Here is a 13,275-nt window from a genome sequence, read left to right as displayed (position 1 = left end):
TCAATTTCTATTTAACATAAACAGAACTCTTGCTTTTAAAATATATTTAGATTAGAACATTTGACAGTCTAACTTCATCAGTTTAATACCAAATACAGGATTTTTATTTTGTTCTTAAAAGCAAGAAGGATGTTTTTTAATCATACCGACATAAGGAATTTTATTTTATTTATTTTTTTTTTAAAATATATTTTATTGATATTTTACAGAGAGGAAGGGAGAGGGATAGAGAGCTAGAAACATCGATGAGAGAGAAAGATCGATCAGCTGCCTCCTGCACACCTCCCACTGAGGATGTGCCCGCAACCAAGGTACATGCCCTTGACCGGAATCGAACCTGGGACCCTTCAGTCCGCAGGCTGACGCTCTATCCACTGAGCCAAACCGGTTTCGGCACCAACATAAGGAATTTTAAAGATATGTCTGCATGAATAGCAACAAATATGTAATAAAAAAATTATTACATATTAGATCATTATTGACATGTGTGAAGTTTTTCCCCCCAAAGTATTTCAAATATTTTTGAGGTTGCGGAAAAGAATAACTGATTTCTGGCAATGTTTTTTTCCTCACTGACTGTTCATTTTAAACATGTTTTTAATAGGTTTGGGCAAGAGTGAGTATGAATAGACAACTTCTTGACCATATGGATTCATGGACAGCTAAGTTCAGAAATGTAAGTTGGACATTACTCTTTGGACATTATTAGTGCCTCTTAATATGCAAAGTATGTTATTAGAATATCAATTAGAGATGTTGTTAATTAGATATCAGAATTAGTAAAAGTGCAATATGGATGGAACATATATAAGGATAAACATGACATTTACCTTATGGTGTCCTTTTTTTTGTGTGTGTGTGTCCATTTTTAAGGGATTTTTTTACCCCCTCTATGTTGAATAGATAAAGGAACAGTATGACCTTCTTCCCTTTTCCAACATCTCAATTTTATTTTTCAAAGAGCTTTTTTGTCAGAGCCTATTGTGTATCTAGAAATGTGTGGGAAACAAAATGAGGTTCTTGTGCGAGACTCGGTTGGTTGGAGTATTGTCCTGTGTACCAAAAAATTTCAAGTTCAATTCCCAGTCAGGTTACATGCCTGGGTTGCAGGCTTGATCTCCAGTGGGGAGCATGTGGGAGGCAGCTGATCCCTGAATATATATCAGTTTCTTTGATTTTTTTAAAGAAGAACCCTCTCTGTTTTTGGCCTGGAAGTTGGGAAGGCCAGTTCTTCTTTGTACAGAGTGTGTTAATTCCTTTGTTTCAACCCCTGCCTCTTTTTCTCGCCTTCTGTAGTACCTGTATGTCCCAGGTTCTGCTGGGCACATTGGCCCCTCCGCCACTGCAGGTGTCCACGTAGATTCTGTAGAGGCTACCACTTCTTCCTCTGTTTCATATTGCAATAGTTATTCATCTGCTGCTCTTCATTTCTAGAGATACGTTGAAATCACTTCCACTCCTATTGCATACTTTTATCATAATTTAAATAGGGTATCAAGAGGGAGTGATGAAAAATGGCAGCCTACTTTTTTGAACCAGAAGTCTGGATGGCTTTTTTTTTTTTTAACATATTTTTATTGATTTCAGAGAGGAAGGGAAAAGGAGAGAGAGATAGAAACATCAATAATGAGACAGAATCATCAATTGGCTGCCTCCTGTACCCCCTCCAGACTTGTGCCCTGACTGGAATCGAACCCAGGACCCTTTAGTCCTCAGGCTGACGCTCTATCCACTGAGCCAAACCAGCTAGGGCTGGATGACTTTTTAAAAATAAAAATTTTTGCCCTGTCCTGTGTCCTCAATGGTTAGAATAACGGCCCACACACCGCAGAGTCATGGGCTTGATTCCTAGTCAAGGGCACTTTGATCCCTGGTCCCTGTTGTGGCAAGTGTGGGAGGCAACCAGTTGATGTGTCTCTCTCATATTGATGGCTCTCTCTCTCTCTCTCTTTTTTCTCTCTCTCACTCTTTGTCTCTCTCTCTCTCTCTGTCTTTCTTTCTCTCTCTCTCAATCCTCCTTCCCTTTTTCCTTTCCAGTCTCTCTAAAAATCAATGGGAAAAATATCCTTGGGTGAAAATCAACAAAAATGAAATACAATTAAATTAAAATAAATAAATAAAAATTCTTGAGCCCAGCCCTGGAAGTACTCAGTCAGACTTTCTGGAAATGGGGCCTAGATCTCTCTCCTAAACCCCTTAGATCAGTTTGTTTCAGAGAAAGAGTAGCTGACAATTTAGAATGTGTTTAAATAAATGTTGGAAGTGTGAATGAGTGAAATGATATCTTAGAATTGTACTCTTATTTCCACACATAGGCTTGTCTAATACCAATATAAAGGCTTGGTTGAGAGTATTAGCTTAGAAGAAATATAAGCACAATCCCTTATCTGAATTCCTTAGACTACCAGTGTTCTGAAATTTAGAATTTGGGGGATTTTTTTTTTTTTTTAAGGAATAGTAGACATTTATTTGACCTGAAACTTTTTTCATCCTTTAATTTTATGGTTAAACAGAAGCCTGGAAACAGAAATGGTGGAAGCTTCTAAAAACATACATACACACAAAAAGAAACAACACAAATAAACCAGATGAGCTGTTTCCTTAGACAGTCTTTTCATTTCCCAGAATTAATTTGATAGTAGCCGAACAAAGTGGCATTTGAAATCCCTAGTCCTAAAGTCATATGGTAATATTCACAAGCCATTTTCAAATATAATACATTTGTTTTCTACGTGGTTAGGGAATTGGGTGAGCCTGCTGAGTTAATCCTTTTAGCTTAGTATAATAAGCATAGAAAGAAACATTTAAGAAAAACTTTACAACTGGAAGTCTCATATTCTTCAAAAAACACCACAGGCATATGTGATTTAAGACTATAACTTAATCAACTTATACTTTAGTAGCATATTTACTTAACTCTGGACTTCAGGGAGCTGCTACTTCCATTCTCTTTCACTATACTCTAATATTTAAAGTACACAACAATAAAAAAAATCTTAGAGTCTTGTGAATAATTATTTGAGAAATGCTTTGGAATTACGTGTGTAAAATCTTTACCTCATTTTTTTCCTAGTGGATCAATGAGACAATATTAGTGTCACTTGTACAAGAGATTGAGTCTGTCAGCACACAGATGAGACGCATGGGTTGTCCAGAGCTGCAAATAGGAGGTATGTGAAAATAGAGCCCAGCATTTGATTTACCTTCAGTGAATCTGCAGGTGGGAATTTCTTCTGTAGTGGGCTATTTAACTTTGTTACCTTGAGGTGAAGGAAATAAAACTAAATCTCTATAATACAGGGGTTTTTTTTCAATATTAAGTTTTATTGAAATATAATTTACTTACATATAGTTCATCATTTTAAGTCTACAATTCAGCCCTAGCTGGTTTGGCTCAGTGGATGGAGCGTCAGCCTGTGGACTGAAGGGTCCCAAGTTCAGTTCCGGTCAAGGGCACATGCCCAGGTTGTGGGCTCAGTCCCCAGTAGGGGATATGCAGGAGGCAAGCCCATCAATGATTCTCTCTCATCATTGATGTTTCTATCTCTCTCTCCCTCTCCCTTCCTCTCTGAAATCAATAAAAGTATATTTAAAAATAATGATAATAAAGTGTACAATTCAGAGGTTTGAGTTGTACAACCATCACCATAATCAATCATAAGACTATTTCATCACTTCAAAAGAAACCCACATACTCTAGCAGTCCCCTCTGCTCTCCCACCACCACCCATTCTCCAGCCCTAGGCAACTATCAGGCTTCTTCCTGTCTCTATAGATAGACCTTTTCTGGATATTGTGTACAAATGGGATATGCAATATGTTGTCCTTTGTGACTGGCTTCTTTCATTTAATATAATAATGTTTTCAAGTTTCATCCATGTTGTAACATGTGTCAGTGCCAGCATGATGTGCTTTTTAAAAAAGAACAACATTGCTTTATGACTACAAAAGCAGTATACAGTGTTCAAGTAGAAAATTCAAAAAGTACAAAAATACACAAAGAAGAATATTACTTACCATTCTGCTTTCAGCAATAACCATTATCAATTTAGTCACAACCAATTATTATTTTTAAGAAAATACTATGATATTAACTATATATATCAATTATAAGTTATCTTATAATTTAAGAACATGAAAAGTATATATTTAGGAGTTGAGGAAATATGGTACATATATATGTGTATGTTTCTAATTAAATTGGAGTTGTCTTATGTTTTTTCCCCTTGCTCTTTCTATTTTGTTAAGTATTGTCCAGTATAATTTTTATGGCTGGACTGTATTTCATATATATATACATATATATATATGGTGTATTAGTTGTTTATATATCTTCCAAAATGGATATGGCTGATTCTTTGGGGGGCGGGAGGAGGAGGGGAGGAAGACAGAGAGATAGATAGATATCTGTCTACCTTGTCAGAAATGATAAAATAAATTATAAGTAAAGTAGATAATGCAAATTGTTAAGATAAACTATTATTGCTGTCATTTATTCCTTCAACATTTATTGTAGGAAGAGCATTTTAAGTATTTTTTAGAGGCCCAAGTGAATAATAATGTGTTTGGTGTGTTTTATTTTTAACAGAGGCTAATATTACCAGCTTGAAACAAGCTGCTCTGGTCAAAGCTCCTCTCATTCCAACTCTGAATACAATTGTGCAGTATCTAGACCTTACACCAAATCAGGAATACTTGTTTGAAAGGATCAAAGGTAACTATTGATTTGAAGAGGGGGGAAAAAAATGAGTACTTTTTCACTACTTTGAGATTTTATAAAGGCAACAAAGGGGAAAATTTTTTTTAAAAAATTAAAAGTATCACTAAGTATGATCTTTTGTTTTATAAAGACATATTTAATTACAGCTTTATTAAGGCTTATATTTGAACAACTTTTGGGTGTTATGTATTATATAGTTAAGAATTGTCAAAATAATATACTTAGCCTTGAATATGTTAGTTAATAATTTCATTCTATATAGAAAGACTTAAAAATGAGCTAAAAGGGCTCAAGTGGATATTTCACTCATTTTTTATTCTTAAACTCTCAAAAATGGTGCCACTTTGACATTCTTTATAATTTCGGAAGGTGATTCTTATTTCTTTCAATTTTTATGTCATATTTATGTTCTTTTGTTGTTGTTTTTGTTAATTCTCACTTGAAAATATTTTTTCCATTCATTTTTAGAGAGAGTGGAGGGCAGTGGGAGGGAGGGAGAAGGAGAGAGAAATATTGATGCCAGGGATGGAACCTGCAACTCAGGTACATGCGCTTGACTGGGAATTGAACCTACGACTCTTTGGTGCTCAGGTTGACACTCTAACTGCTGAGCCCCACTGGCCAGGGCTATCATGTTCCTTTTTTTTTACATTTTGTTATCTGAGGAAGCTGATGTGAGAATCAGGAAATTTATCTTCCCTGACATTCCCATACACTGTCTTTTTTCATTTGGGTAAACTCTGTAAAATATTCTCATCACTAAAGCAAGTTTTAGAAATAGTATTTCACTCTTCAGATTTATTATAAATCTTAATTTGAAAATATTATGGTGCACCCATTTTTCCCCTAGGTTTGTCTGAGGTTTAGGAATAAGCATTTATCATGACTTTTAAAAATCTTTTTATATAAGGAGAATTCAAACATACATAAAACTAGATACAACAGTATGCTCAACGCTTTTGTACCTAGCACCCGGTCCCAACAACCATCAGTCCCTGGGCAACCTCTGCCCTCTCCATATCCCAATCTACCTCCTCTCTTCCTGTGTGTGTGAAGCAAATCCTATATATTATTATCACTTTATCTGTAAATATCGCTATATATCTCTAAAAGATAAAGCCTTTTAAAAAACATAACTATAATATAATTATCACACCTAATATTTTTAACCATATATATTATTATTATTATTATTATTATTATTATTATTATTATTATTGATTTCAGAGAGGAAGGGAGGGAGAGAGAGAGATAGAAACATCAATGATGAGAGAGAATCATTGATCGGCTGCCTCCTGCACTCCCCCTACTGGGGATCAAGCCCGCAATCCACACATGTGCTCTGACCAGGAATCGAACCGTGACTTCCTGGTTTATAGGTTGACTCTCAACCATTTGAGCCACACCAGCTGGGCTGTGATTATTTATTTATATCATGAAATATACAGTTTATATATACAAATTTCCAACCATCTCCTAAAATGTATAATTACTTTTTTTTGGTACTTTTTATTTGAATTGGGATTCAAATATTATCACATGTTGTGATTGATTACTATATTTAAGTTTCTTTTAAGCTATAGGTTTCCCATCCATCATTTTTTTTCTTTGCAACATTTTTTTTCAATTAGCAATAATCGCGCCTTGGATAAACCTCATTGGCTACGATACTGCCCCTGCGCAAAGCTTATTTTTTTAAAGAACTGGATTGTTTGTCCTTTAGTGTTTCCCATGGTATGGATTTTGTTGAATGCATCTCCATGGTGTACTTTTACGTGACCCTCTGTTCTCTGTATTTCCTGAAAATTTAGGTTACAGTTTTTTGGCAAGATTGCCTCATAGGTAGGTTTGTATATATACAAAAAAAGGCGTGTGTGTATGTGTGCATATATATATATATATATATATATATATATATATATGTATATATATATATATATATATACATACATATACATATATATATACAAATTATATACAAAGTATTAATATATATCAAATATACAAAAAAGTACAACGAACCCTGTACAGTAGGCCTTCTAGATTGAATAGTTATCCACATTTTCCATATTTGATTCTTTCTCTACATATACATGTACATGTACATATACGTATACAGACACACTTTTTTTTTGCTCATTTGAAAGTGTATTGTATAGGCATTATTATTTTTTCAGCATGCGAATTCCTAAAAGAATAAATTCCCTTACATTACCATAATACAGTTAAAAATTTAAAAATATTTCTATATTATCTAATATACAGTTCATATTCAGATTTCCCAATTGTCCAAATAATGTTATATACCCTTTTTTTTTTCTAACCAGGAATAAACTATAGGTTCATACATTAAATGTATTGTTTCATCTTTTTTTTTTTTTTTTTTTTGTCTCTAACAGTCTTGCCACCTTTTGCCTACATGACATTGACTTTAAGAATCCAGAATAGCCCTGACTGGTGTGGCTCAGTGAATGGAGCATCGGCCTGTGGACTGAAGGGTCCCAGGTTCGATTCCGGTCAAGGGCATGTACCTTGGTTGCGGGCACATCCCCAGTGGGGGGTGTGCAGGAGGCAGCTGATCAATGTTTCTCTTTCATCAATGTTTCTAATTCTCTATCCCTCTCCCTTCCTCTCTGTAAAAATCAATAAAATACTTTTTAAAAAAAAAAAAAAATCCAGAATATTAGTCTTATCTCACATTTTGGATTTATGTAATTCTTCTGGTGATATTTAAGTTAATCTTTTATATTTTGTATTTATGTTATAGATCTTTTAATCAGGTTTTTAAGATGATATGCTTCTCTTATTATAACCCCTTAGCCGTTTTTCCCTCATTTTTGCATAGTCTTAGCTTTTTAAATTTCACCTTTGTTGCTATAGAACTTTCTCAGGGAGGCTGTATGAGCTCGTTTCGATGGAATAGAGGTGGAGACTTCAAAGGACGCAAGTGGGATACAGACCTGCCCACTGATTCTGCTGTAAGTCTGCAGTTTTATTTTTCATTGTTGTTTTTCAGTGTTTTGTTTGCTTGTTTGTTTTTTATTGCTTTTGGAGAGATAGAGAAATACCGATTTGTTGTTCTACTTACTTATGCATTTATTGGTTGCTTCTTGTATGTTCCCTGACTGGGGATCAAACCCGCAACCTTGGCATATCAGGATGATGCTCTAACCAAATGAGCTACTCGGCCAGGGCCTTTTTTCAGTTTTGTTATTGGATTTATGTGTTTTTATTTTCCCATTATCAAAATAAATATTAAAAAGAATTTGGAAACTAAAGTAGAAATAAAAAATTAAAATTGTACCAGCATCTTAACCCAACAAGTGTTACTATTTTTGTCTATTTTTTCCCTTTACTTAGGTTGCACTATTTTTTAATGTTTTTATCACAGTTGTAATCACGTGTGTAAAAGATATATCTTGTTTTTTTCACTTTTGCAATATTTAAGTAGGTTTTTCATTATTACACTGTCATTTAACTGTTCTCCAATATTAGACTTAAACGTTTGAGAAATGTGATAGGGGAAGGGATTTTTGTTTTTCTATCTTAAATAATGTTGCAAGGAATATCATGATGCATATTTCTTTCTTATTTGAAATTACTACTTTAAGAAAGATTCCTTGCCCTAGCTGCTTTGGCTCAGTGGCTAGAGCTTCGGCTTGTGGACTGAAGGGTCCTGGGTTCAATTCTGGTCAAGGACACATGCCGGGTTGTGGGTTCGATCCCCAGTGGGGGGCATGCAGGAAGTAGCTGATCAATGATTCTCTCTCATCATTGATCTTTCTATCTCTCCCTCTCCCTTCCTCTCTGAAATCAATAAAAACAAAAAATATATATTTTAAAGAAGAAAGATTCCTAGTAGAATTAGATTTCTAAGATCAAAGATTATAAAAATTTGGGTCATTTAAGAGTTTTTCAAAATCATGTTCTTTATTTTATTTTATTTTTTTTAAATATATTTTATTGATTTTTTACAGAGAGGAAGGGGGAGGGATAGAGAGCTAGAAACATCGATGGGAGAGAAACATCGATCAGCTGCCTCCTGCACACCCCCCACTGGGGATGTGCCCGCAACCAAGGTACATGCCCTTGACCGGAATCGAACCCGGGACCCTTTAGTCCGCAGGCTGACGCTCTATCCACTGAGCCACACCGGTTTCGGCATGTTCTTTATTTTTTTATAGTGACTTTTGTGTGAAAATGATGTTTTAAATGCTGATATTCAAATTAAGAATTGAGTAGATATGTATTTTATCTTGGTTTTGCTGCTCACTAGCTATATGGGTGTGAAATATCTACATAACAGAAAATTAGGAATGTCTTTTATCTTTTCATTTTACAGATTTCATCTTAAAACCATTTGAAAGCATTTTTGCTAATTCTCTCTTTAGGGAAAAAATTTTAAATTAGAGTCATAAACACAGATATTTTTATACATAAAAGTTTAGTTTATTAATCCTCTCATGAAAAATCTGCACCATCACCACAGATAAAGTCACTGAAGAATCTTTACTTCTTTTTGCCAGCACCAACATTGGCCTTTGCAGTCCCCCTGACTGTCTTCATTCTGTTCTTGCGTTCCTTTCTCTGTTTTCTTGAGATCTTCTTCTCATATAGGCCATGGCTTGCAAGTCTGTGTTTGGATTCATTTTTCTTTGCGTAATCCAAGGAATCATACATAAATCATGCCAAAGCCAGTTGTTTTGCCTCCACCAAAGTGGGTTCTGAATCCAAACACAAAGATGACATCTGGTATGGTCTTATCATTTTGGCTAGTTTTTCCCGAATTTCTGTCTTGGGTACTGTTGCCTTCCCAGGGTGAAGGACGTCAATGACCATTTGCTTCCGCTGAAGCAGTCTGTTGGTCACGAACTTCCTGGTCCAGATAGTTACTGTGTCATTCATGATGAAGATTGATCTTCAAGCAGCCAGGAAGGAAAAGGACACAGATGTTTTTAAAGGGCTCCATCTATGACAGATTTTCATGCTGATTTTGAAAAATTGTTTTCTCATTTTTAGATCATTATGCATGTGTTTTGCACCTACCTTGATTCCAGATTACCTCCACATCCTAAATACCCTGACGGAAAAACATTTACTTCTCAGCACTTTGTTCAGACACCAAATAAACCAGGTATAAGCCTCTCCTAAAAAAATGAGTTGAACTTTTTACATGAAATACATCTGGTGATTTTGTTTTTCATGTAGCATATTTCCTTTACAGATGTAACAAATGAGAATGTCTTTTGCATTTATCAGAGTGCTATCAACCCTCCCCATTATGAGCTAATCTACCAGCGTCATGTCTACAATCTTCCAAAGGTACTTCTCTAAGTGTAGAAGCTGCTTTTATAGAATGTCACGGATGACTTGCTTTGATGATGTTTTTAAAATTAGAATCTCTAGTTTATGGAATAGGTAAACTTTTTAAATTAGGGAAAATGTGTTTCTTGCATTAGCCCATTTTTAACTATAAAATACATGTTTAATTGGGGAAAATATAAAGAAAAATCACTCATTTTATTACTTAGAGGCAACTGTTAACATTTTGGTGTATTGCTTTCGGTAAATTTCATTTTGCTCTTTCTCTGTACTTTTTCTTTTTTAATCCTCACCTGAGGATATTTTTCCCATTGATTTTTCAGAGACTGGAAAGGAGGGAGGGAAGATGAAAGGAGGGAGATAGAAACATCAATGTGAGAGAGACACATTGATTGGTTGCCTCCTGCCCATGCCCCGACTAGGGCCCAGGATGGAGCCTGCAACCCAGGTACTTGCCCTTGACCAGGAATCAAATCCTCGACCCTTCATCCTTGGGCCAGTGTTCTAACCACTGAAAATACCAGCCAGGGCTCTCTCTTCTTTTTTATGGATTGCAATCATTTATGTAAATGATTCTAAAAATTACCTTTATAATTTCCATACCATTAAAAATTTTCATAAAAATACTTAAAAATATTTTTTTATTTTTATTTATTTGATTTAATATATTTTTATTGATTTCAGGGAGGAAGGGAGAAGGAGAGATAGAAACATCAATGATGAGAGAGCATCATTGATCAGCTGCCTCCTGCATGCCCCCTACTGGGGATTGAGCCCACAACCTGGGCATGTGCCCTTGACCAGAATTGAACCCAGGACCCTTCACTCTGCAGGCCAACTCTCTATCCACTGAGCTAAACCAGCTAGGGCATAAAAATACTTTTTAATGGCTATAAAAAACTTCATTATAAGATTGTAACATAATTTATTCAACCATTCCCCTACTGTTAGACATTTTGTTGTGTTTGTTTTTTTAAATATATTTTTATTGATTCAGAGAGGAAGGGATAGGGAGAGAGATAGAAACATCAATGATGAGAGAGAATCATTGATCAGCTGCCTTCTGCACGCCCCCTGCTAGGGACTGAGTCCATAACCCAGGCATGTGCCCTGACCTGGAATCGATCCCATCACCTCTTGGTTCATGGTTGACGCTCAACCACTGAGCCACACTGACTGTGCTCTAATTCTTAATTATCATAAATATGGCTGAATATTCATCTTTATATGTATAGCTGTCTGCATTTTGGGGAATTTCTTTAGCTCAGAATCCAAAAGTAAAATTCTAGGTTACAGAATATTTTCAAGGATTTTAAAATAGATATCAAACTACTTTATAAAAAAGGGGATTGGCCGAAACCAGTTTGGCTCAGTGGATGGAGCGTCGGCCTGCGGACTGAAGGGTCCCGGGTTCGATTCCGGTCAGGGGCATGTACCTTGGTTGCGGGCACATCCTCAGTGGGAGGTGTGCAGGAGGCGGCTGATCGATGTTTCTCTCTCATCGATGTTTCTAGCTCTCTATCCCTCTCCCTTCCTCTCTGTGAAATATCAATAAAAAATATATTTTTTTTTTTTAAAAAAAGGGGGATTGTACCAATTTACACTTCTATCGAGGGTTTTGTTTTTAATACGGAACATTTCATCAATTTGTGTGTTACCGTGCGCAGGGTCCATGCTAATATTCCCTGTATCATTCTAATCTTAATATATGTGCTTCTGAAGCAAGCATTACCCAGGTATTTTAGTCTTGATTGTAAACATCAATTCTTTTGATGACCATTGCAGTTATTTTTATCAGTGCGTTTACTAAGAAATTTTTACATTGACTATAATTATAAAATGTGTTCTCCATCAGATTCCAAAGGAAGAATATTAATTTCATTTTTCAAATTTAATATTTCAACTTTCTAAAAGTATAAATATTTTGGGCCATTGAACTTCCTTTGAAATCTTTTTTTTTTTAAACACTGTGTTTTAAAAATTATATATCCTTAGATTCTTGAGTAAAAAGACTGAATCAGAGTAAGTAGATACAAGTTGATCGGTGAATTGAAAACCTAAGTTAGGAGCTAGTTCAAAGAGCAGAAATTACATATCATTGCTTGATTTTAGGGCTAGCAAAATGCTGCTGTGTAGTCACTTGTAGATAAAATAAATTGTTGTTTAACCTGTTACTTATATTGTCATTAACATATAATTGAAGTATGATTAAAAGGTTTTTAATCCCCATACTTTTGTGTTAATTTTTGAGATAGAGCATTTTGTGTGTATAGTATGCATGGGCACCAGCCTAACAATAGCTCTCTTCCAGGCCTTTGTAAATGCTACTATCCATGTGTAGAAACTTCCCAGTCTGTTTACTTTCTGCTCATCTTTCAGGTCTCAACTTAAAAATCTCTTCCTCAGAGAGGCATTTCCTGGTTCACCAGTCTGGGTCAGAGGCCCACATGTGTTCCCATGGCACCTTCCTCCTCCCCCTTATAACATTCATCACACTTTTTGTAATTCTGAATTTTCTGTCTGCCTTTTACTAGACTTAAAGCTCCTTGATTTAATGGATCCTCTCTGTCTTATTCACTGCAGTATTCCCACTTCCTAGCACAAAGTAGGCACTGTCTTTAATGAGTGAATGAAAATCTGAGTTACATGGAATTCTGAGTTTGTAGAATGTGAATTGATAGGATCTGCATTTACTTAGGAGACTGAATCTTTTGCTTGGTTTAGTTTTTTGTGGGTTTGTTGTTGTTGTTGTTGTTTTCTTTTGCTTGGTTTAGTTTAAATCTTGCTGTCTTTTTTGTCTTTGTTCCAGGGCCGAAATAATATGTTTCATACATTATTAATGTTCCTTTACATCATAAAGACCAAAGAGTCAGGAATGCTTGGGTAGGTATTTGTGCTTTAAAAACACAAGTACTTAATTTATTAACTGATTTTCTTCCTTTAAGATTTTGCAGGAGTTTCAAGTGGTGACTTTGGGAAGCGGGCTTGGGTAATACAGGGAACTGCTTATTTCTGTCATTAACTTTTAGCACTATATGATTTATTAAATTATGGGTATGTATTCATTTTGATAAAAATTAAAAAATATATTACAAAAATGCCCTTCAAAAATGGTAATTTCTAGCCATGGGTAGCTCAATTGGTTGGAGTTTTAGACATATTTTAAACAATGAAGTTTTAGTTTTTGTCTTTTTGTTTTGTTTTTGTTAATCCTCACACAAGGATATTTTTCC

The 13,275-nt window shown here is 35.2% G+C and overlaps 1 protein-coding gene and 1 pseudogene across 5 annotated transcripts in view; one reads left to right on the top strand and one right to left on the bottom strand.

Moving 5' to 3' along the window:
- The window catches only part of TMEM209 (transmembrane protein 209), a 59,015-nt gene that overhangs the window by 16,877 nt on the left and 28,863 nt on the right, over positions 1-13,275 (top strand). For all 4 annotated transcript variants that reach the window (XM_080665568.1, XM_080665569.1, XM_080665570.1 and 1 more), the window contains exons 8-14: positions 605-676; positions 3,074-3,170; positions 4,589-4,714; positions 7,601-7,698; positions 9,740-9,854; positions 9,945-10,042; positions 12,852-12,925. In XM_080665568.1, coding sequence (XP_080521694.1) covers positions 605-676; positions 3,074-3,170; positions 4,589-4,714; positions 7,601-7,698; positions 9,740-9,854; positions 9,945-10,042; positions 12,852-12,925 — 680 coding nt within the window. The remainder of the gene's footprint in view (positions 1-604; positions 677-3,073; positions 3,171-4,588; positions 4,715-7,600; positions 7,699-9,739; positions 9,855-9,944; positions 10,043-12,851; positions 12,926-13,275) is intronic.
- Positions 9,230-9,625, bottom strand: LOC308246992 (small ribosomal subunit protein eS24-like; annotated as a pseudogene). Its single transcript has one exon. The product of its transcript is annotated as a small ribosomal subunit protein eS24-like (transcript).

This window comes from Plecotus auritus (assembly GCF_963455305.1).
Source record: "Plecotus auritus genome assembly, chromosome: 4".
In the NCBI taxonomy this organism is placed as follows: Eukaryota; Metazoa; Chordata; class Mammalia; order Chiroptera; family Vespertilionidae; genus Plecotus; species Plecotus auritus.
Note: the sequence above shows the minus strand (reverse complement) of the source record. Positions and strands in the feature narration are given on the sequence as shown.